This window comes from Myxine glutinosa, chromosome 6 (assembly GCF_964187855.1).
Source record: "Myxine glutinosa chromosome 6, kmMyxGlut1.1, whole genome shotgun sequence".
Taxonomy (NCBI): Eukaryota; Metazoa; Chordata; class Myxini; order Myxiniformes; family Myxinidae; genus Myxine; species Myxine glutinosa.
In genome coordinates, this window is record NC_136266.1 from 179,028,991 (window position 1) to 179,051,392 (window position 22,402).

At 42.0% G+C, this 22,402-nt stretch overlaps 1 protein-coding gene across 6 annotated transcripts in view; it reads left to right on the forward strand.

Moving 5' to 3' along the window:
* The window catches only part of LRP1 (LDL receptor related protein 1), a 524,929-nt gene that overhangs the window by 202,506 nt on the left and 300,021 nt on the right, over positions 1-22,402 (forward strand). For all 6 annotated transcript variants that reach the window (XM_078780908.1, XM_078780909.1, XM_078780910.1 and 3 more), the window contains exons 7-8: positions 9,250-9,412; positions 14,712-14,934. In XM_078780908.1, coding sequence (XP_078637034.1) covers positions 9,250-9,412; positions 14,712-14,934 — 386 coding nt within the window. The remainder of the gene's footprint in view (positions 1-9,249; positions 9,413-14,711; positions 14,935-22,402) is intronic.

Below are 22,402 nucleotides of genomic sequence, written 5' to 3' on the forward strand. Positions count from 1 at the left end.
GGTACCTTCGAACGGACAGACAGACAGATGGACAGACAGACAGATGGACAGACAGACAGACGGACATTTGGTGAATTATAGTAAGATATGAAGAAGACAAATTAATAATTTTGTCAAAAGGTTACAGGTCAGCGTCACCTAAAATCATCATTTTGGTACCTTCCGGATGATTTTAGGTCAGCGTCACCTAAAATCATCAATTTTCGTCCAATTGACCTGAAATTTCAATTTACCATTTGAGTTTTGTCATCAAATTTTCACCAAAGCTTTATTATGATAATATGGAGAAGGTAAATTAATAATTTTGTCAAAAGGTCAAAATGTTAAAGGTCAGCATCACCTAAAATCATCAATTTTCATCCAATTGACCTGAAATTTCGATTTACCATTTGACCTTTTGGCATGAAATTTTCACCAAAGCTTTATTATGATAATATGGAGAAGGCAAATTAATAATTTGGTCAAAAGGTAAAAAGATTAAAGGTCAGCCTCACATAAAATCATCAATTTTCATCCAATTGCCCTGAAATTTCAATTTACTATTTGAGTTTTTTCATAACATTTTCACCAAAGCTTTATTATAATAATACAAAGAAGACAAATTAATAATTTTGTCAAAAGGTCAAAAGGTCAAAGGTCAGCGTCACCTAAAATCATCAATTTTCATCCAATTGACCTGAAATTTCGATTTACCATTTGAGCTTTTGGCATGAAATTTTCACCGAAGCTTTATTATGAGAATGTGGAGAAGGCAAATTAATACTTTTGTCAAAAGGTCAACGGTCAGCATCATAAAATTATCAATTTTCATCTGATTGACTTGAAATTTTAAGAATTTGCATACTGGGTCACTGGTTTGGTTCACCAATCAAAAACTGGAAGCCGATTTTTTTTTTTTTTTTTTTTTAGATTTAAAGCTGAAAGGTCAAGGCTGCATAAAATCACCAATTTTCATTTTGTATTTTTTGTTAAACTGTTTTTGTTATTTTGAGCATACGGAAGAATAAAAAGAAGAAGAAGAAGAAGATGTGTAAATACACACGGATGTGGATGGGCTTTGCATTTTCAGATACTTTATAGTTTTGTAATTGGAATGCTATGCAATGGAAGGACCTATTAAGCTGCTCTATACACCTTAACATGGCCTAATCAACTCTGGAGATCATTTTGGTCAATAACACTCCATATCAGAAAGCTCCAGTAAAACACCACAACACAAAAAGACACACACACACACACACATACACACACATCTCATCAATTTATAGTAGACTAGCGAGGTACCTGTTGTACGCTCAGGTGGGAGGTCACATTGAAACAGATAAAGTGGAAACGGTGAATGCGTAACCACAGACCCCAAAAAATCCACATTCCTGTGCCACCTTCAGTCGAAAATCCGGCATGGACAGCCGGTTCGTGAATGACTTGGAAAAAATAAATCTTACTAACCCTAACCGACAGGGGGCATTCCATTAGCGACACTGCCATGTCCCTGCAACAACCTGCTAACCCGCAACCATGTGAGCCACAAAATGATGACGATGATAAGAAAGATCGTATATGCATACTAATATACATGTAATATACGAGTATAAAGCTCTTTCTAATGAATGACTGACTGACTGATATTAATGTTTGGTACCTTCCGGCTGGCGAAGAAAGCTGAAATTTGGTGTGCCGACAGACATCAAAGCTGGTACACCGGGAGAAAGGTCATCGGAAAGCCCACCATCGGAAAGGGTCCGTAAATGAAAATTTAAGTTAAAAAAAACGTAAAAGCATACGTAAAAGAATATATAAAATTGATAAAAACGAAATAAAAAATAACTAAATTGATGTCCACCAGTCGGTCTGCGATGCTTGCTTATAATCATAAAGCTTCTATTTAGTATATACCTACGTACAAAGCATGGTTTATTATTGCTTACATGATGCCCCACTAGTACATACGCATATACATACGATAACTTTTTGAAGGCCTAATATGTGTGTGTGTGCGTGCGTGCACACACACACACACACACACACACACACACACACACACACACACACAAATACAATATGTGTACAAGCATGAACACAAGCCAGAAAAGGTATCTCTCACTCTTGCAAAAAACTTCCAAAAACAGGTGCGATTAGAATATGTCACGCACCAAACTGAAACAGTAATGAATACAGCCCCAACGATTGCAAAAAAGACAAAGTATAGATATAATATGACATACCAGCTTATATATAGTGACAACTGGGAGAAAGACAAAAGAGCAGGGAAATATAAAAAGGAGTTGGACATATTGGGGATCGACAAAGAAAGATGACTGGAATGGCTAAGAAGAGGTGAGCTCAATAGGGACGGAGAACGAATCATTATTGATGTCCAAGATCAAGGACACTACACCAATGGCTTTAAGAAGATGGTGGAACCAAGTCAATCGGACAAGTGTAGGTTCTGCAAGGGAGAAACAGAAAGCACGAGTCACCTCCTATCGGGATGTAAAAAACTCATGTCAGTTCAGCTGTACACCCAAAGGCACAACAAGGTATGTGGAGTAATCCATTGGCACATCTGCAGAAATTTCAATATCCCAGTTCCACAAAACTCATGGAAACATGTCCCAAAAGCAATCATTGAAAACAAGGACGTCATGCTCACGTACGACCTGATGATCCCATCCAGCTTGAACATAGAAAACAAAGCATTGCGACTGGACATTGTACTCAGATACAAAAAGGAAAAGACAGCATTACTGATTGAGATATCAGTACACAGCGATTTGGCCTAAATAATGCAGAAATCAAGAAAATGACCAAATACCAAGACCTCAAGAATGAAGTGAAAAGATCCTGGAAGTGGAAGAGCGCCAAAATTGTACCAGTGATAATTGGGGCAACAGAAATGATAAAGAAGAACCACAAATGAACTACAGTTTGAGGCTGTACGCGGCTCATTGACGATCCTGAAAAGAGCACTTGGAACAAAACTTTGAGAACACAACTTCACAACTTAGCCCTTGATTGAGGATTCTGTTCCACCTACTAAAACCCAAATTATGGAGATGACCAACGACACACACACACACCAACCTGATACATGCACGCACAAACGACCCTTGAAGTGTGTGTGTGTGTGTGTGTGTGTGTGTGTGTGTGTGTGTGTGTGTGTGTGTGTGTGTGTGTGTGTGTGTGTGTGTGTGTGTATATATATATATATATATATATATATAAAAGAACCACCTTCAGAGGCCATTCTTCCCTGCAGAGCAGGGGTTGGCCTTTTTGGTCCACTGTAGTCCCCTTTTTGAAGCAATGTTTTATGGCCGGATGCCCTTCCTGCCGCCAACCCTGTTAGTCGCCTCTTGCAACACACAGGGAATTACCAGTGAACGGGTACTCAATTTGCCGACCTCAGAAGGATGACAGGCTAAGTCAACCCTCCTGGTGTTCATTCAGCAATTGACCAGGATTCGAACCCAAGATCATAGGATCCCAAGCCAGCACCCGAACCGCGATGCCAACACCAGGCTGGTTGAGAGTGAGTGAGTGTGTGTGTGTGTGTTTGTGTGTGTATGTATGTATGTATGTATGTATGTATGTATGTGTGTGTGTGTGTGTGTGTGTGTGTGTGTGTGTGTGTGTGTGTGTGTGTGTGTGTGTGTGTGTGTGTGTGTGTGTACCTATTTAATTTGAAAAGAACATGCACACGTTCCTCGAAAATAAATATCCACAGACGTACTGTACTCACAATTGAATTTTCTTGCCTGGATTTGATTCCCGAAGGAGTAGTCCGACTGCACACTGTTGCACTTTGAAGGAGATGTGAAACCGACTTTCCCATATGCTGGCACTTGTTCCTGGAAATAAAGTTTATATAGCTGCCTTTTTAAACAATTGGCTATTGTGTGCCCATACCCTAGTCAAGTTCCAAATGATTCCTTCGTGCATGTCTGCCGGGAAGGCAATTGCAAACCATCCAGCATTTCCTTTGCTTCACCAGCATCTGCTTTTTCATCAAAGGTACTTGATGTTAGATCAGATACATTCTTGCACACCTTGTTTGAAAGAATTCCTTTTGCTAATGCAATACAACGTTTGCCATTTTGCTGCTGACAGTCTTATTGTGGTTGAAATGTAGATGATCTCTTCATCCAGTTATCAGTTATCTTTTCACTGCACTGATTTCAAAGCAAAGAAAATGCGCACACCTCTGTGTGCCCACGTATCCATTCTGAGGCAAGCCAGAAAACATAATCTTGCGAAGGCCAAACTGTCCAACCAGTCTCCTTCCTCCAAGACATAGTGGTGCCTTGCACAGCCTGTCTCTGGTGCATACTCCATCTCCATCCCATCCCTCACCTCAAAGGGCAGTACTGGAGACTCCGCCCAATAGATATAAGGCACAATGTCTAAACTCTGTCTTTGCCTCAAATGTCGTGCACCAAAACCATCTCCTTCTTTCCCTTTCTTACCCTGACATACCCACTCTCTACTGGACTATATGTGTCCTTCTCACCTGAGAAGGTAGAAAAAGTTTTGTTCGGTTTTGACCTTGCTTCGGAGATAGGCCCAGATGGCATCATTGCCAATGTTCTCAAATCCTGCTCTGCTGATCTTCCTCCCCCTCCATCTGCCCTATTCAGTTTGTCCTCCATTGGCCACCTTCTGTCTGCACGGAAGTTAGCAAACAATACTCTTGCCCACAAGGAGGGTGCCAAAGCAGACCCTACCAACTATAGGCGAGCCCAGCCTGCTTCCAGTTGCAAGCAAAGTCATGGAATCCATTATTACTTCTGATGTCAAATCTTTGACGAAAGGAGCTCTGCAATTTCCTGTTTCCAAACAATATAATATCTGACCATCAGTTTGGATTCAATCCAAGTAACTCTACTTTGGATATGCTTCTGCTCTTATTTCAGCAATGGATGGAAGCCCTTGTTCTCCAACAGGAGGTTTTTCGGACCATCTCCCTGGAAACATCTTGGGCAGTCGACACAGTCTGGCATCCGGCTTTGCTTGCCAAGCTCTCACTCCGTGGCAAGGAAAGCTTCCCAAAACAGTGTTGTGGGCCCATTCTTGTTCCTCATCTATATTAATGACCTCTCTCGTATTCTGTAAATCCTGATTTTCCTTTTTACTGATGACTCGACATTGTGTTGAACTTAACCCCTTCCCTCTGCTAAATAGACAGCAGCCTCTGTTTCTCTCTGCTGATGTAGAATGATTATACTCTGGTCTAATAAATGGACAATGTCCTTCATTGCTGGAAAAATTCCGTCTCACTCGATACTTCCGGAATTATCATCCAAGAAACCTACCTATTTTCTTGGCAATAGACTGGAAGAGGTTCAGTCTCTTGAACGTTTAGGCCTCTTTATCAGCCATGACCTTTCCTGGGCCTACTATGTCGCAAAATTGGCCTCCAAAGCCAGCCGCCGACTGGGCATCCTCCGGTGATCGAAGTCTTTCCTTGGAAAATCAGAGCTACTTAGCCGACAAGGCCTTTGTCTGTAGCTCAGTGGAGTACCGCTCTTTGCTATGGGTTGGTACCCCGGCATCACATCTGTCTCTTCTGCATTATGTGAAATCTAAAGCTCTCAAAATGATTGGAATCTCCCTTGATGAGATCAAAGCACAAGGTCTGTTGCTTTGACATTGCAGACAGTCAGGTGATCTTTCTGTTTTCCCCTGTCTATTCTCCAACGTTAGGAGTTCTCTGTTCTCTCAGTCCTCCGACGGTCCAGAATAACTCCAGGATGCCCATGTGTTCCAGTAACCCCGTCCTGGTTTAAAATCCAAAATACAGGCTAATGCCACACCGCAAGTCTTTTATTCCTCACCTCTCCAGTTTATGCAACTGCCATTCCAGAGGCCTTTTTGTCTTATTCTTCCATCCCGGACTTCAAGCAAGCATGGCACCGCCATCTGTTGTCATCCTCAATTTGATTCACCATATTTATTACCCCCATTAACTGTTCCTAACTCAACCATTTTATTTGCTCGTTTCAGTGTCCTCCCCTCCTCCTCTCCTCTTTTTCTATTCGTTCATTCCCTTGATGTTTGCCCCACTGTCAGTTCTCCCTTACCCTTTTATGAGCTTCGCTCCTCTAAAGAAAAACAATTTGTATTTCAGACGTAAGGTTAATACATGGAAACTTGGACACAGGACTAAACCATTGGGCCCATCATGCCGTTACTGTATTTATACCTACTAGCAACGGTACCCGCCCCACTGTCGGGGCTTCAATTGGGAGGCCCAAATGAAAAGGCAAAATATCAGAAATTGAAGGCTTTTAAAAATTTAAACAATTTATATAAACATCCGTTAAATCATATCACACGCAAATCATCAAAATCTAAACAGTATTTGTAGAATTTCAATAAAAGCCACACCACTGTTCATATCGGTAAATATTATTCCATCGTGTTTGGAAAAACTGGAAAATTGGAAAAATTGGAAATTGGAAAAATTGGGGAAAAATTGGAAAAACAATATAGCCTATTTTACTCCAGGGGGTCCCAGGGTTACCCACCCAAAATTTCGTTGCAATAGGTTCAACTGTTTTTGCGGTACCTGGGAACAGACGGACAGACAGACATTTGGTGAATTATAGTAAGATTAACCTCTCCGATCAACTTATCAACTTATCATCTACGTACTAACCCCGATTCTCACCTTTAGTTAAGCAAACTAAGTTAGCTTGGCCCTCTCTTTGTAATTAACTTATGTAACCCATTTAGTTTCTAGACAAGGGATTTCACCACGGTAGCAGCACAGCAATGGCCTACATTTTAGAAAAACATGCTCCATGATGCATCACCGCTGCCACTCACTGCACCAGGACAGCATTTTTATTTTAGTGAGATTTCAGCCCAGGACAAAGCAATAACCAAGAAGAGGATGTTGCCAACTGAGATATCGTCATGCTGTCCCTCAACCTGCAAAAGTCGGCCTTCCAGAGAGCAATCACATCTACCTTCCATGGAGCTCTGAAATCCAAGTACTATCTGGACTTAACTCTGCTCCAGCTTCTGAGATATTCTGGGCTTCATACCAATAAATTGTGAAATAAATCATAAATCATATCCAAATAAAATTCCATCCAAGTTTATAAAGAGGCCGCTAAGTGCGTCCTGTAATATATATATATATCCCTAGAAGGTATATGACCATAAAAGGTTTGCAAAGCATGGTCACTGTTACTTTCACCCTTTTCAATTGATGTCCATGTGACCTCCGTGCATGAATCCCACTGAGAAATGATTTTCACAAACGGGGATAATTGGTTCACGAGTTATCAAACAGAGTGACCACTATATACATCATGGGTGTGTGTGTGTCTGTGTGTCTGTCTGTGTGTGTGTGTGTCTGTCCGCAGCATAACTACCCGGATGATATCATCCGATCTTGATGAAACTTGGTTGGGAGGTTGATATCATGATCTAGTTGTGTCCTGCCTAGAGTGGGCGTATTGCGCCCATTGTCGGCGGAGCCACGCCAGAAAAAGATCTTTTTAGGGGGTAATCGAGTTCAAGCTACATCTTCTCCGAGGGGTTTGGTGTAATCTGACAGCGGTTTCGGTATTTGGTTCGGCCAATGTCATGTGTCTAGCCCCACCGAGCTCGATTTTTTATTTTCGCCCCAAGGTCAAGGTCACAAGGTCACAAAATTTAGCAAAGTCGATTTTTGATGGTTCTATTACATTGTTCGCTTCCTGATAGGGTGAAATGTCGTACATGATCTTATATTATCACATACATCATGAAATACAAGTTTTCCAACAAATTTCAGAATCTTTGACCTTTGAAGGTCACAAAGGTCAAATTTTCAAAGTTGTTGGAATCGAACCGAATTTTCGGTATTGTGTAGATAACTAACCTCATAACTGATTATACATTATTTTATATCTCATTTCAAGGTCAGTAACCTTCGTTTTGACATTTCAAGGTCACAAAGGTCAAAGTTTCAAAGTTGTCGGAATCAAACCGAATTTTCGGTATTGTGTAGCTAACTCGTCTCATAACTGATTATACATTATTTTCTATCTCATTTCAAGGTCAGTAACCTTCGTTTTGACATTTCAAGGTCACAAAGGTCAAAGTTTCAAAGTTGTCGGAATCAAACCGAATTTTCGGTATTGTGTAGCTAACTAGTCTCATAACTGAATATACATTATTTTCTATCTCATTTCAAGGTCAGTAACCTTCGTTTTGACATTTCAAGGTCACAAAGGTCAAAGTTTCAAAGTTGTCGGAATCAAACCGAATTTTCGGTATTGTGTAGCTAACTCGTCTCATAACTGATTATACATTATTTTCTATCTCATCTCATGGTCAGTAACCTTCGTTTTGACATTTCAAGGTCACAAAGGTCAAATTTTCAAAGTTGTTGGAATCGAGCCGAATTTTTGGTATTGTGTAGCTAACTCGTCTCATAACTGATTATACATTATTTTCTATCTCATTTCAAGGTCAGTAAACTTCGTTTTAACATTTGAAAGTCACAAAGGTCAAATTTTCAAAGTTGTCGGAATCGAACCGAATTTTCAGTATTGTGTAGCTAACTAGTCTCATAACTGGTTATACATTATTTTCTATCTCATTTCATGGTCAGTAACCTTCGTTTTGACATTTGAAGGTCGCAAAGGTCAAATTTTCAAAGTTGTTGGAATCGAGCCGAATTTTTGGTATTGTGTAGCTAACTCGTCTCATAACTGATTATACATTATTTTCTATCTCATTTCAAGGTCAGTAAACTTCGTTTTGACATTTGAAGGTCACAAAGGTCAAAATTTCAAAGTTGTCGGAATCGAACCGAATTTTCAGTATTGTGTAGCTAACTCGTCTCATAACTGGTTGTACATTATTTTCTATCTCATTTCAAGGTCAGTAACCTTCGTTTTGACATTTCAAGGTCACAAAGGTCAAATTTTCAAAGTTGTCGGAATCGAACCGAATTTTCGTTATTGTGTAGCTAACTAGTCTCATAACAGATAATACATTCCTATTTATATATTTTCAATGTCTGTTTTGACCTTTGTCATTGAATACCCCTCGCTCGTGAACCATCGTCGTCTCATGACTTGTTATAATTATGTTCATTGTATGACACCATTTAATAATGATTCTTTTCCATAACCACTTGTTAGCTTGCAATTAACCACAACAAACCACCAAAATACATTTCTCACCTTTGCACATGAATCACATTGAACACCTGAATGCTGTTTGACCACATATTTTCCTTTTTTTCAGCTGTGGAACAACTCGCCATTGACTGGCTTACAGGAAACTTCTATTTCGTGGACAGTGTTGATGACCGGATCTTCGTTTGTGGAGAGAGAGGAAACACCTGTGTTACCTTGCTTGATCACGAGCTCTTCAATCCCAAAGCCATCGCCCTGGATCCAACCATGGGGTACACTGACGAACCAATGGCCTCCTTAGCACTAACTTATCTTGAACACACATTTGATTCTGCTTTTGTTCAATCTCAGGAACCCCCCTGAACATGCACCTGCCATTTCTCTGAGCACATATCTTGATAAAGTTCTGATATGTTTGTTTTTGTTTGATTCTCATTGCCATTTCCTCTGAATACCTTCAAGCTATAGGCCTTATTGGGTGTTTGTGGTTGTTGTAGGTACTTTTGTTCATGATGTAGGCGTTTGTGGAGCTTGGATATACACCTCTTTGCTTCTCTGGTTCTTTCTATGTCTCTGCGGGGTGTTTGACGCAGGCCTCCATTGTGGTCTGTAGGTCCCTGTGGTTTATTTTACCTCCTCATTCAATTTTAGGAAGGCCTATGCGAGGTGTATTTTTATTTATTTTATTTACAAGCTCTGAGGCTCACAGAGGGGTTGTGACACAAATCAGGTGACATGCAGACAGATACATGAGCCAACACTCAACTTGACTTTCACACAAACAGCCACTAATATTGAGGGAAGTGACGTCACTTCGCAGAGCATTCTGAGTAGCCACAACATCATCTTTATGACAAAGGTTTTCTTTCTGCACTAAGCGGATTTTCCTCCTCCCCATGATTGCCAACCTATGGGGTTTTTTTTTAAAACCTGCTCGATCCTTTAAATGCTGACCGTCAAGCAAGGAAACGGCATGTACCATTTTTTTAAAGCCTTTGGTGTGACAGCCGGGGAAAGAACTGCCCACCTCCCAGACTCGGAGTGGACGCTCGAACCATTATCGGCCTTTTTGGCTTATTAGTCCGCACGCGTATAGCACAAAGTAAAGTCAAGCAATTTGTTCACTCTGTCTTCCTGTCAGTCGATGATCGGGGAACTACTAAATTTCAATCAAATGTAATATTTTGAACACCGTAGAACATTAATTGGAGCATGAATCAGAACACGGGAACCTGCATTTTAGCAGCACTTTGGCTCTGAATTTAGCAAATTGTACCGAATCTCATCCGGAGTGCGCATTCACACTCTCAATATAGCATTTACTTTTGTCAGTCTGTCAGTCCGTCAGTCTGGCTGTCAAACAAAATTGAAAGTCATTCCAAACATAAAATATACTGTTTTATGGGTATAGGCCACAAACAACAGGCCCGAATAACTAAATCCAAGTGTTAAACAAGAGGAAAAAGACATAAAATAGCATAGCCCCCGTGGTTTTAGTAATTTTGCTGTCCGGAGTTAGGGTTAGAACAAAATTGGTCCATGCATGTCTGAGAAATGGTTGAGGATGTGTTCAATATCGGTTTTTTTTACAACTAAAATAGTTGTCAGTCTACCAGTCGGCCATCTTTGATCAGATCGCAAAATAAAGTGAGGCGCATGTGTATGTATGCCATCATGTGCTGTTCTTGTGCTAAGTTTGAAGAAAATCGGTCCATGCATGTTCAGGAAATGGTTTGGGCACGTTGAAGGAACAAAATTGCCACCAGTCAGCCATCTTGGATTTGATCTCAAAATAAAATGACGTGCATATGTAAGCAATCATTCACTATATGTATGCGAAGTTTGAACAACATCGGTAAATGAATGTTCGAGAAATTGTTGAGGATATGTTCAACATCGGGTTTTTTACAACTAAAATGGCTGCCAGTCGGCCATCTTTGATGACATCGTGAAACAAAATGATATGCATATGTATACCGCCATGTATTGTCTTTTGACAAGTATGAACAAAATCGGTCCATACATCTCCGAGATATGGTTGCGGACACACGCACGAATGGACGGACAGACGAGACCCAATCCAGAAGCCCCCGTTTTGGACTAGGTGCAATAGAGGCTAATAAAGTGGTGTAAAAGATGCTGCATCAATGACTAAACATCTGATTCAATGTCTGTTTTTTCCTACAGCCTTTAAAACTTTTATTTGATTTCAATTGAATTATATATTTGAACAATGAGGAATACAAATCGCCTTGTGTGCACTTCCAAAACCCCTCAGTTTATCAATATTTGGAAAATCTTTTACACCGTCTCGACCAATCAAATTTGCCACACGCTCTGAGGGCGGAGCAATAGGGAGATTTTGACAAAATGGCGGTGATGCAATGACAGAGATAGCTTCGTCCAAAAGATATGTTTGTTTAAGTGCATCTTTTTCCCAAAGATCGTTCCAAAATCGTCAGTTTCTCTGAGGAGAGTTGACAGATGGTTCAGTTTTGGACCTTTCCGTTTGACCCATCGGCTTCATATGGTTGCCATCACGCCTGTTTATTCAAAGTTCATGCACAAAGCAAAAGTTGGAAAGACTCTTTCCATGTCGTTTTTCTCAAGACTGCATGGGGTAAGGTGTTTTATGAACTATCTAGTTTTTTTTGTATACAAGGTCAAGGCTCATGGAGGAGCTAGGGCACAGAACAGATCAGGATAGAACATAAGAAAGCGAACAGCAGGTGAAAGGGGAAACACCAACAGCATGGCGGAGGGAGAAAGTAGACGGAGACGGACAATCAAGGGATGCAGGTAACGATGAGGGGTGGGGAGAACACAAGGAGCGGACAAGATGGATATGTAACAGGGTGGCCCTTATTCTTGAAAGTTTGAAATGATATGCTCTCACCGTCTAGAACCGGTCCATTTGCCCTACGAACAAATCAGGCCACATGCCAGCTAAATTCATTAATATTTAGAGGTAGTCCAGCACCCTTGAACATTTCCCCCTATAGGCCATGCGATTGAGGTCACGTAACACTAAAAACACATATCACAGATAATACAGTATGTATCACAGAAAGAAATAAAGCCGTTTGATAAAACATGCTTATGAATAATGATCACATCTATGGACTAGAGTAAGAGTTGTAAAACAATCTGGACCGGAAGTTCTTCTGTTTAAGAGATTCCAATCAAAGTGGGACTCTATTGACCAGACTGCATTCATCTGTGGTCTCTCTGATGAATTTGTCAAAGACCGCATTCTCCCTGTGACTGATAAAGTTATCGATTCTGCAAAGAAGCAGCTTGACTTCAATCAGCCACGGGATGATTATAAAAAACTTCTGGAACTGACCATTTTGTTTCTTGGAGGAGTTCCTGCTCGTGGCATTCATTTCCGTGCTCCTGGTGCAATTCACCATGCAAGATGGATGTCGAAGGCCATCTACAGTCTCAAAATCTGGCTTTTACACCAACAGTTCAAGCTGACGGCACGAGAGAGGAATGGCCTACGAGAATTTTTTCTGTTTCTGAAGTGTATTTGCAAGCCTGGCTGAAAGCTCCAAGTACAGCTGAAGCTCCAATGAATGATCTGCTGCTGATGAAGATCTTGATCTCTTACAAGACTGCAAGCCGTGCAATCTCAACAGCCACCAGTGAGAAGTTGAGGAACCATCAGTGGTACTTGTCAGAAGAGCTGGTGGGGTTGGCCTTCTTCGACAAACAAGTGCCTATCGCTACGAAACAACTGATGGTGGAAGCACTGAAAGGCGAGCGTCCGTCAGATGAAGAACCATCAAAGATGCTACGGCCTGACATGAAAGCCTTAAGCGAGAAGGGAATTGAAGAATTTGTGTCGCCACACACAAAAACATTCTTCGAAAAGTTGAAAATCTCGTCAGACTTTTTAACTGTGGATCCAAGCACATGGGGTGACCATGAAGGCTACAGAGCTGCTGTGGAACAGATCAGGGAGTTGAAGGTCGTAAATGACCACGCTGAACGAGGTGTGGCCCTCATGAAAAGTTACAACCGGCTCCTTACCAAGGATGAGGAGCAACTCCAATTCTTACTTCAGGTCGTGTCTGAACACCGCCGCACTTATCCAGACTGTTGGAGAGCAACATTGGCTAAAATCATGCAGCAATGATATGACTTATGTTGATGAGAACCTTCCTTGACTAGAAACTAATATAATAACATCAGGAGATATAATAACATCAGGAATGTTGAATAGAATGAGAAATGAAAGAACTTTAAGAAGTGTATTTGTGCAGTAGTATATTTTGTTGTGTGCTCTCTATATATAAAATTTTGATTCTTGAAGATGCCTGGACTACCTCTAAATATAAACAGACCTGTATGAAATATTGACTGCAGTGTTTCTATCCCAAATGGATCACATTTAGGCCATGAGAACATTCAAATTAACATTTTAAAATTTTCACCCCGTTTTAGGGCCACCCTAATATGTAAGCAACATTTTGGGAGAGGGTGGAGGTGGTTTAATGGGTGGAGAAAATTAATTGACATGTGTGGGAAAATTACATGCCCAGACCAGGAATCGAACCCAGTTCCTCTGGTGAACCGTACCAGTGCTCTGCCATGTGGGCAAGGGTCGCCCAGATAGCTCAGATGGCAGAGCACTGGTACCGTTCGCCAGAGGACCTGGGTTTTATTCCCGGTCTGGGCGCGTAATTTTCCCACATATGTCAATTAATTAATTATAATCCTGTTCCTTTATATAACTGGATGTAGAAAAGTATAGAAGTTGTAATGGGTCACCTTGGGATGGTGTTGAAATTTTATTTGTTTTGGAATAAATTTCCGAGTTGTTGTCTACAGGCTCTTCAAATTCCATCGAACAAATACGATGCTTATTACACTTAGAGCAATGATGAAGCTGGAGTCTGAATTGGATTCCTAAATTTCCGAGTCTGCTCTCATTATTACTTTATTTACAGCTTCATATTCTGACTTTTGTTGCCCATGGCCACACCAAGAAAGTATTCCCTTTGTGGTTCTTCTTCACTAGTATTGATTTGAAACTCTTCCTGATTTCTTCGCTGTGAACTTTTTCTTCTTCAGTGAAACTCCATTCATCCATCCTATCGTTCCCATCTCTGTTCTTTCCATTATTTTTACATCTTCGACCTGCACATGTCAAAGTTTGGCTTCCATGCGCAAATTACCGCGGTCTGATACAGACTTTATAAACTAACTTTTGGAGATAATGAAATGTTTCTGTGCTTTTAAAAATAGATCATTAAAATCTTTGAAAGCAGCAGATCATTAAAAAGAAAAACTAAAAGTACAGATAGATTTCATTCCAAACTTTAAATGACACCGGAGAAGATACTACTCTTTGTTAATGCGGAATGCGTAATACTCCACCAACCTTGGGATCATTCCCCATTATTGTCACTTCCATGCAACCACCTTCATTTATTCAAGCCCCAGGAGCAGCAGCAACAACAAACAACACCAAAAAATGCCATCAATCACAAATAACTAGAGTGGCTTAATATTGCAGTGCTTGCACATGAACACGCCGCATTCTTTTTTTCACAAACCCGACAGGAAGCTCTTTTTCACCGACTATGGGCAGATCCCCAAGGTGGAACGATGCGACATGGACGGGGGCAATCGCACACGCCTCGTTGACAGCAAGATCGTGTTCCCGAGTGGACTGGCCCTCGACCTCGTCTCAAAACTCGTCTACTGGGCCGACGCATATCTTGACTACATCGAGATGGTGGATTATGAGGGCCGAGGTCGCCGCACTATCATCCAGGGCTCCTCGGTGAGTTGCATAAGCTTTTTCAAAGATGTTTGTTTCATCCCACAATTTTTTCCGTTGTGCCTTCGTCCTCATTTATGAGGTCCCTTACGAGGAACTTCAATGCAGGAGGAGCAGGAGGCCATTAGGTCCAACAAACTTGTGCAATGATTGCCAACCCATGGTTGTTTGTCCATGCTCTATACTTTTCAAATACTGAGTGTCAACAACGAGGCAGCAAGTACTATTTTTGAAGTTTTTGGTGTGACTCACCTGGGGATGGATGTACCAATTTCCAAGGCTCAGATCTACATTTCCATTTCCAAGTCTCAGATTGAGACACCTGGTACAACAAAAAGTTTTTTTGTTTTTTTTAAAGAAAAATCGTATCTATAGGGATTGCTCATAATGTCAAAAGGTAAAGACATGAGATAGGGATTATTGTCCAGTGATAAAATCTAACTCACCATTTCTATATAACAACACCTACATCAGTACCATTGCACATATGTCGGTGATTGCAGAGGGTTGCGCGAGTCTGTTTTGTGCTCAAACAGCTGGCCTGCTCGGAGTTTTCAAAAGGATAAAAATGTGTCAGCTTCTAATGTTCACCTGCTGCTGCTTCTAATGCAGATGTTTTTTGTGTAAAATGTCGAGACTCATGGAGGAGCTAGAACATAGAATGGATCAGGACGTAACAGAACAAAGGGACAGTAGAAAGAGAGGGGAGAAGCACCAACAGCAGGGTTGCGAGACAAAATATAATGTGATTTGGACAAATATGGGATGTGGGGATGAATGAGGGCGAGGGGAGAACACAGGGGGGTGGATACAGAAGCAAACTCTCAGGAAGGAAAAAGGACATGGGCTTAGGGAGTGTTAACAGGAGTAGAAAGATTATAGTTTTGGATGGGGGATGATCTGAGATGGTGGTTAACAGCTGTCTTGAAGCCCTGGAGGGAAGAAAGACATTGAAGAGGATGTGAAAGTTGGTTCCAAAGGCAGGAGAAAAGAGGAGCAAAAGAACGGGGCACAGAGCAGAAGAGTTAGAAACACACTCCGCCAGGCTGATCATTTAACATTTTGTATCCCACTGATAGGCCGGATCTGGATCTTGACCTTAACCCAAATCGAATCGGATTGTTCTCGTCACCAAAGCAACTCATCCACCTAGTTTTCTTATACCTCATCCACAGCTTGTTGAAATATCATATTATATACGTCATGTTAAGGTGTATAGAGCAGCTTAATGTGTCCTTCCATGATGGCATTACATTCTAATTACAAAATAAATAACAAAAATAATAATAACATTGTAACAAACCATATATTAATTAATTCTGATTAATAATAATGACAGCAGTATCATTTGGCAATACAAACAACAACAACAACAACAACAACAGGCATTTTAAGGCCATTTTCCCTGCTAGAGCGGGGGTTAGCCTTGTGGGCCCCATGACAATCTTCTCCATTTTGCCCTATTTTCTGCATCTCCCCTTGTTAACCCCTTGCCCGCATTTCTTTTTCCACCATCTTTAGCCAAGTCTTTTTGAGCCTGGTGTTGGCTTAGCGGTTAGGGTGCCAGCTTGGGATCCTAGGATCCCGGGTTCTTATACTGGGATCCTGGGTTCGAATCCCGGTCGATCGTTGAATTAACGCCAGTGGGGTTGACTCAGCCTGTCATTCCTTCCGAGGGTCGGCAAATTGAGTACCAGCTTGCTGGTAATTCCCTGTGTGTCACAAAAAGGCGACAAGCAGGGTTGGTGGCAGGAAGGGTATCCGGCCATAAAACATTGCTTAAAAAAGGGGACCATGGTACCTGAAAAAGGCCAACCCCTGCTCTGCAGGGGAAAATGGCCTCTAAAAGGTGGTTATATCGTTTTTGGCCCATCTTTCAATGGTCAAGAATCGTTAATAAATTTTAAAATTTCCAGATCCCGATCCGTATCTTCACCAAAATCAAATAATTTCTTCTATGTCACATCTCCAACCTCTCCACCAAATTTTGTCCACAATTTTTTGAGATACCCTGTTTACAGACAAACAGACAGGTGTGAAAACATAACCCCCACCCACCTTTTCTGGTGGAGGTAATGAGTGGAGGTGTGCTTTAATTCGGATTTTGGGAGTCTCATCAGAAGGGGGTTACTGGCAGACTTTATGTGCCCTGCAAAAACCTAGGGGGGAGGGGTGGGGAAAGGGAGAAAGGGAGGAGAGACCAAGCATGGAAAGGGGCGTGTGTGCAAGACCAGAAAGGAGGCGCAAGAAGACAGAGAGTCCACCGACCTGTCTGCGATTTGAAAGTGATATGCCCATAGACTGAGCTTCACTGCGGGAGATTCCATGGATCTTGAAGACATTGGTTTCCAGGACGTCAAGCTGAGCAAGGTGTGAGTCAGGGGTGCAATTCCAGAGGAGAAAGCAGTACCCAATTACACTGCGGATGAAGGCCTTGCAGGTGGAGAAGAGTTCAGTGTGCGAAGGAAGGACTTTGCACCACGGAGGATGCCCAATCGCAGGTTGGCTTTGAAAGTCAATTTAGTGCTGCGGTTTGCCCAAGAAAGATAATGGCTGATAGTAAGGTCTAAAAGATTGAGTGAACTGAACTTCTTCAAGAGATTGTTAAGAAAGTCTATTGGAGGATTTGTCAGACGGTCCTTTCGGAGAGAGATAGTGAGAGTGTGAGATTTGTCAGGATTGAAGGACATATTCCAAGTGTTTGACCAGCTTGTGATTTTGTCAAGGTCTGCAGAGAGGGAAGTGGCTGCAGCGTGCCTGTCTGAAAGGATGAGGGATGCTACCGCAGATGGTGGAGTTGTCAGCAAATAGAGGAAGGGGATTTTCCAAAGACTCAGAGAGATTGTTGATGAAGATTAGGAATAGAACATGGCCTTGTGGCACTCCAGACTTGACAGGGAGAGATGAGAGGATCCCATTGTGAGCCTCACATTGGAAAAGAGAGAACGTCATATATAGAATGTTCCACAGACATAATTTTCCATGTTAGATAGAAATGGTGAGTTTAATTTTGTTGTTGTGCAACAATTTCTACCTCCTTTATATAATTGCATTTGATCACGAGCTTAATCCATTCCTGTAACCTCTGCACTGCAGGAGTAACCTTCTGCTCTACAATTTGTCTTTAATGTTCATTATCCTGAAAATAATGACGACTCTCAAACAATTTCTTACAACCATATCCACTTTAGCACACATAATCGCTCGATCGACCACTAATATCACCTGAGCAATGCTTATGCAATGCCTATGTTGTCCAAAGCTTCATTAAGTACATTGTGGTCACAATAAGTTCTTGGGAATTGTTGCATGCTGTGTCCTGTCATTTCCTTCAAACCTCCAAGAAATTCATAATTGCACGGCATTATTAGTTTGGGTTTTTTTTGGAAAAATAAATGAAAATCGTTCTCATAAGGTGTGGGCGTGGGCGTGCATGTGGCATGTACCTGAGTCAACTGTATAGGTGTTGTTGTCTTGTGCAAAAATATGACAGGTGCATTTTTTTTTGAAATCGTGGCAAAATTAAGTTTGGCGAGTCATCGACCAACTGCCTAAGTGGTCAATGGGCTTTGTTCTTATTGGGGCTCATCACCATGGGAGACAACAACAATGAAAACGATTCAGACAAATGGTCGTGGTTAAAATGTTATGATACATGAACGGTGGGTCTTATAAGTTGCAGAGAAATGGAACGGTAGGTATCAATCTACTATAAATGGGCAAGGCGTGTGTGTGTGTGTGTGTGTGTGTGTGTGTGTGTGTGTGTGTGTGTGTGTGTGTGTGTGTGTGTGTGTGTGTGTGTCGTTGGTTGTTATCTCCATTTGTGGGTTTCAGGAGGTGGAACGGTGTCCTCCCAGGACCCAAAGTATCCATCTCCTCTTCGGTAAGGTATCACGGTTCATGGACCAAACTGTTCAACTTTTTCAGAGTTTTGTTCCAAGTTCTCTTTTGAGGATCGTCCCCGAACCCCGGATTGCCTCCAGTTGTAGTTCATTTGTGGTAATATTCCCGGGGATGGGTTTTAAAACCTCAGTGAGGTTTTTCTTCATCACTCCTGTTGCTCCAATTATCGCTGGTACAATTTCGATGCTCTTCAGCTTCCAAGATCTGTCTGTGTGTGCGTGTCATGTTTTTTGTGGAGTTCGACTGGCGCTTTCTGATGTGGAATGTGACACACCGAAATGATCCTCATGATCTCCTGATTTGATTAGGCTAAATAACTACAAAAATTCTGGAAAATTCCCATGTTTTAAACGCACGGCATGTTAAGGTGTATAGAGCAGCTTAATGTGTCCTTCCATGATGGCATTACATTCTAATTACAAAATAAATAACAAAAATAATAATAACATTGTAACAAACCATATATTAATTAATTCTGATTAATAATAATGACAGCAGTATCATTTGGCAATACAAACAACAACAACAACAACAACAACAACAACAACAGGCATTTTAAGGCCATTTTCCCTGCTTGAGCGGGGGTCAGCCTTGCGGGCCCCATGACAATCTTCTCCATCTTGCCCTATTTTCTGCATCTCCCCTTGTTAACCCCCTTGCTCGCATTTCTTCTTTGACCATCTTTAGCCAAGTCTTTCTCGGTCTTCCCCGTCCTCTACTTCCTTCTACATTCATTTCCATCACTCTTCTCAACCAGTCACTTTCATCCTTCCTCAACACATGACCAAACCATCTCAACCTGTTCCTCTTCACAGCATCCATCAAACGCTCTATTCCCATCATCTTTCGCAATTCATCATTTGTCTTCCTCTCTCTCAACGATACTCCGCACATCCACCGAACCATTCGCATTTCCACCCTTTCCAGCCTTCGTTGCTGCTCTACGTTCATTACCCATATCTCGCTCCCATTAACCATAACACTTCTCACACATGCAGCATACACCTTTCCCTTCAGCTTCAACGACACTCCCCTCCTCGTCAGCACGCCACTCAGTTCCCGAAACTTCTTCCATGCACATCTCACTCGAGCAACCGTTGCCGAGTCTGATCCACCTTCTCCATTCAGCATGTCTTCTCCTTCTCCATTCCAGCTTCTCCATGTCCATTTGGCAATTTTTTTTTTTTTTTTTTTTTTGTATACTGAATCGAGGCTCGTGAAAGAGCTAACATTTACTTCACAAACAAATCAACCAGACAAACAAAATATATAAAAAGAGGGAGTGGAAAACAAGATGGGGAGAGAAGGGGAAGCACACAAACACAACATTTGAGATCAGGGAGATGTGTGGAAGGGAGAGGGCTTGGGGGAGGAGGCGTGGGAAGGGGGGGGGGGGATAATAACAATATATGTATAATCCCCCTCCCCTCCTTTCTGGCCCAAGCACATTTAGGGTTGGTGAAAGGCAAGCTAATGCTCAGGCACTACAGCAGGCAGGTATGCTACAATGCCGTGAACAATTGGTCAAATGGACTGACAGACCCATGAGTGTAGAACATAGTTCAGTACGAGACGAAATGGGAAATTCTCAGCGCAAGTCATGCAAATGTGCGGTTGAAAGCATTTGTAAAGAGCAAGTGCTTATTTTTGATGGAGCAGAGCTATATAATGGTGCAAGAATATCAGTAGATCGAGGAACATCAAGGTGTTGGGTCAGGTAAAGGTCACAGGGTGGGAATTAAGCGTATAAGGAAAGGGCAAATACTATAAGTATCTTTGAGTGACTGAATTTGAACTCAGATTATATTTTAATCCAACAAATGGCTGTTGATGGCAAGGCACTTAATCTCTGATACAACAACAACAACAACATGCATTTTAAGGCCATGTTCCCTGCTAGAGCGGGGGTTAGCCTTGCGGTCCCCATGACAATCTTCTCCATTTTGCCCTATTTTCTGCATCTCTCCTTGTTAACCCCTTTGCCCGCATTTCTTCTTCCACCATCTTTAGCCAAGTCTTTCTCGGTCTTCCCCGTCCTCTACTTCCTTCTACATTAACTTCCATCACTCTTCTCAACCAGTCACTTTCATCCTTCCTCAATACATGACCAAACCATCTCAACCTGTTCCTCTTCACAGCATCAATCACAGGCTCTATTCCCATCATCTTTCGCAATGTCTCTTTTCGCATAATCTCTGATAATTCTCAGTTAACAGCTGGGATCTGCACCTGTAAGGAAAGTGCTTTTCATGTCGAGGCGGTCGAAGGCCGGTTGCATTATTTTTCATGGTTGTCCTTTTATTTTATTTTTCTTCACTCCATTTTTCATCAGCTTCAATTTTCGGGTTCAAAAGGTCAAATATCTAAGGCCATGTGACCTTTGATTCAACATCTTTATTCCTGCAATAACTTATGAACTACCGAAGGGATTTCAACCAAACCTGACACAATTGTGGAGTGTAATAAAAAGATGAACCGATGGCATTTAGGGTTCAAAATATCTAAGGTAAGAGGGCATTTGCCCTTTGAATATTGTTTTGTTACCTCAATGTAACTTCCTTCGTGAAGTGTAGGCGAGCGATCGCCGGCACCCTGGCCAAATTCCAAATTCCTGCCATATCCTACGGAGGGCACAGCATCAGCGTCACAGCCGCACCCTCAGCCAATGATGCTGCCCTACAGCCTTGTGCTGCATACGGAAGAAGAATAAGACGGAAGAAGAAGAAGAAGAAAAAGACCTCAATAACTGATGAACCACTTAAAGGAATTTCAACTAAACGTGGCACAAGTTATATGGACTGCGAAACAAAGTTGATCTGGTTCACTTTTGGGTTCAACACGTCAAGAGTCAAATGTAATGTGCCCTTTCAATATCATTTTGCAAATCATAAATTGAGTTAGAAGCATCTGATGAAGTCTTCCACTTATCTCTCTCTCTCTCTCTCTCTCTCTCTCTCTCTCTCTCTGTGTGTCTCTCTCTCTCTCTCTCTCTCTCTCTCTCTCTCTGTCTCTGTCTCTGTCTCTGTCTCTGTCTCTGTCTCAGTCTCTCAGTCTCGCAGTCTCGCAGTCTCGCAGTCTCAGTCTCTCGCAGTCTCAGTCTCTCGCAGTCTCTCGCAGTCTCTCGCAGTCTCTCTCTCTCTCGCAGTCTCTCTCTCTCTCGCAGTCTCTCTCTCTCTCGCAGTCTCTCTCTCTCTCGCAGTCTCTCTCTCTCTCGCAGTCTCTCTCTCTCTCTCTCTCTCTCTCTCGCAGTCTCTCTCTCTCTCTCTCGCTCTCTCTCTCTCTCTCGCAGTCTCGCTCTCTCTCTCTCTCGCAGTCTCGCTCTCTCTCTCTCTCGCAGTCTCGCTCTCTCTCTCTCTCTCTCGCAGTCTCGCTCTCTCTCTCTCGCAGTCTCGCTCTCTCTCTCTCTCGCAGTCTCGCTCTCTCTCTCTCTCTCGCAGTCTCGCTCTCTCTCTCTCTCGCAGTCTCGCTCTCTCTCTCTCTCGCAGTCTCGCTCTCTCTCTCTCTCTCTCTCGCAGTCTCTCTCTCTCTCTCTCTCGCAGTCTCTCTCTCTCTCTCTCGCAGTCTCTCT